At 41.6% G+C, this 2,890-nt stretch overlaps 1 protein-coding gene across 1 annotated transcript; it reads right to left on the reverse strand.

Annotated features, from left to right (window-relative positions):
* Positions 1-1,110: 1,110 nt before the first annotated feature.
* LOC134196219 (ribitol 5-phosphate transferase FKRP-like) lies at positions 1,111-2,601 on the reverse strand. Its single transcript, XM_062665295.1, has one exon. It carries the CDS (start codon positions 2,511-2,513, stop codon positions 1,683-1,685), a length of 831 nt encoding a protein of 276 aa, XP_062521279.1. The 5' UTR covers positions 2,514-2,601; the 3' UTR covers positions 1,111-1,682.
* Positions 2,602-2,890: the final 289 nt, after the last annotated feature.

Below are 2,890 nucleotides of genomic sequence, written 5' to 3' on the forward strand. Positions count from 1 at the left end.
TAATTTTTAAAGTACATGTCGGGTCTCCAAAGCACGTGACCATATGATCTTGTTGCAAACACAGAATGACGTCATACGCTATCAGTAGTACACTGCATGCATCAGATGACAGTAAGGCACGAGGGTCTAGCCGGTTGCTCCCTACGAGGTGAAAGACCGGCTAGCCACATTCGCCACACAAACAAACTGCCGACTCTCGCATCTTCTGAGTAATTACTTGTCAAGGCATGTCGGTCGACGTCGCTAGTGCAGGGATGCCGGTCCAATTTTTGCCCGGTGCCAAAAATGTGGCCCCAATAGCGTTTTCGGTGCCACTGTTAATATCAATATTAAAGACAATTCAAATTAATATCAATGGCAATGTAATCAGTTTTCTATTTCAACAATAAGCATCACTAAAGGACATTATTATTCAGCACCTTATCAAAAGGAAATGTGTCCATTCCTCTACTGTCTGAAGCTATCGCCATAATCGCGTTTATCGTACGTTGACCAAGCCTATTGCGAGAACAATTCTTTGTTATATTCATCAAGCTAAATCCACGTTCAGCTTCAACGCTATCCGGCGCTAAGGAATACAGGAGAAGGGCCAACTTGCCTATTTCACAGTAGTTCTCGCACAAAACTATGGTTTAATAACTTACAAAATTCAAAGTACTGTATAATTAGAAATATTAATTATTAGCAGTTGCTTTGCTCCTGGGGCCACATTTTTGTTGGCTGGGGCCACATGTGGCCCCATCTCCATAGCAACGACATCCCTGTAGTGTAATTTCCTGCTGATTACTCTGTAGAACCTACTCTTGTCTAGTAGAACTTTCTAGTCCAGAATCTGATTATGAAGAAAGAGGTTACTATTACTTTATCTGTTCAGCATGCACTGTGACACAAGCACTGCAGCCTGCTTGCAATTGTCTTGTAGGAGCTAAACCGTTTGTGCATGATAGCAGGTCCTAACGACTTCCAGAAATAGACAGCACAAGCAAATACTGTATCAGAAAATTCCTAGTAGTGCTTCATTGCATGCAATGAATGAGTTGATCACTTTCAGTTTGTCATGCCTGTATTGAGTAACATTATTTTCCAATAATTTTTCATCTCAATATCAACTTTGAATGTTTCCATGCAAAGAAGAAGAGGGTATAATAGAATATATTAAATCAATTAAATAGTTTTTATCACTACAGTATATTGTAAAATATACTCACTTGTTGTAATCTAGTACTGCAATGAATACTGTTCAAAAATTTAATCATAATGTTTCACTTTGGTTTCCGGCTGCTAATGTTTTGTCTACTTCATGCAAATGAGTTTCTTGTAACACAACAAACAAGCTAGAAAATTACTACAACACCAAGAGTTTGAAAACTATACTAATCCTCAGAGCTTCACATTTCTTGTCCTTTGACGTTTGTGTTACTAACAGCCTTCTGTACCAGCAAGTGATTAGATAGAGCAATGGCAGCACTCCAATGGTAATAAACATCAGCAATTTGAGAAATAGTCTCCAGTCAGTGAAGTAGCAGTAAAAGTTTTGAGGCATCGACCACCAGTACGTCTAAGGGTATCGGGCTGCTAATGCTTTGTCTACCTCATGCAAATGAGTTTCTTGTAACACAACAAACAAGCTAGAAAATTACTACAACACCAAGAGTTTGAAAACTATACTAATCCTCAGAGCTTCACATTTCTTGTCCTTTTGACGTTCGTGTTACTAACAGCCTTCTGTACCAGCAAGTGATTAGATAGAGCAATGGCAGCACTCCAATGGTAATAAACATCAGCAATTTGAGAAATAGTCTCCAGTCAGTGAAGTAGCAGTAAAAGTTTTGAGGCATCGACCACCAGTATGTGTAAGGGTATCGAACTTGCTTTAGAATCTCCATGGGCGGATTCGGAGCCTGTACCTGTCGTCCTTCAAACATTATAGGAACAGTGGGACTAATCCATTTGACAGGAAACTGGTATCTGAAAACATCAGTCAGCTCACATCTCAATACTTGGTCGTCTCTAATCCAGTGCATGCACGCGTCTAGAAATGCTTCACTATCAGCAAGTCGCAAGAAAAATTTGCAACCTGTTCGCCTGACAACTTGAACTCCTCTCTTTTCAAGCAGTGACCGAACTTGAGGCGCTTCCATTTCCGACTTCAGGACGCCAATGTCAACATCCCAATCCCAAGGTATGATTTTGCCATTACGGACAGCTCCCAGCAGTGAACCAAAGTCAATCCAGTACCGCATGTTTACCGTTTCGGCGACATCGACGAAGTGAAACAGCAATTGACGAAGATCTCTGATCCTCTGATCCTGATTTTGAGGATAGCATGGCTCGTTTAAACGAAAGTAACGATACAGCGATTGGGGTATTGTCCACACGTGTGCTCCCTCGATCTGCTGGTAGCGCAGAAGACTTTCCAAAAGTAAGGAAGCAAACATGAAACAGCAAACTATCTTGACAATCGAACTGGCCCGTAAACACCGTGGTCCTACTGAGCGTTTCGGTACGTCCATAGACGTTGTAGTAGAGCTCTAAGTCAAACACGTACAACACGATAATGATAATGAGGCAAGAGTACACGTGTTATCATCATCATTCAACGTAATTATTAACTCAAGGCGCGCATGCGTTAAAATGTGATGCCTATGTACCGCCCCTTCTTAGCGCAAGAGCTGCGCCATTATCTCAAATGCTGTAATTCGTCAACGGACCGTTTGCCAGACCACAGAAACTATTTATTATTACTAGTAAATGAAGCTGTGTTTACACTGTCGCTTCAGAGCTACGAGCGTATGTGCATGTGTGTGTGTGTGTGTGTGTGTGTGTGTGTGTGTGTGTGTGTGTGTGTGTGTGTGTGTGTGTATGCGCGCGCGTCTGCATCTCTGTGTTT

Source organism: Corticium candelabrum, chromosome 21, assembly GCF_963422355.1.
Source record: "Corticium candelabrum chromosome 21, ooCorCand1.1, whole genome shotgun sequence".
In the NCBI taxonomy this organism is placed as follows: domain Eukaryota; kingdom Metazoa; phylum Porifera; class Homoscleromorpha; order Homosclerophorida; family Plakinidae; genus Corticium; species Corticium candelabrum.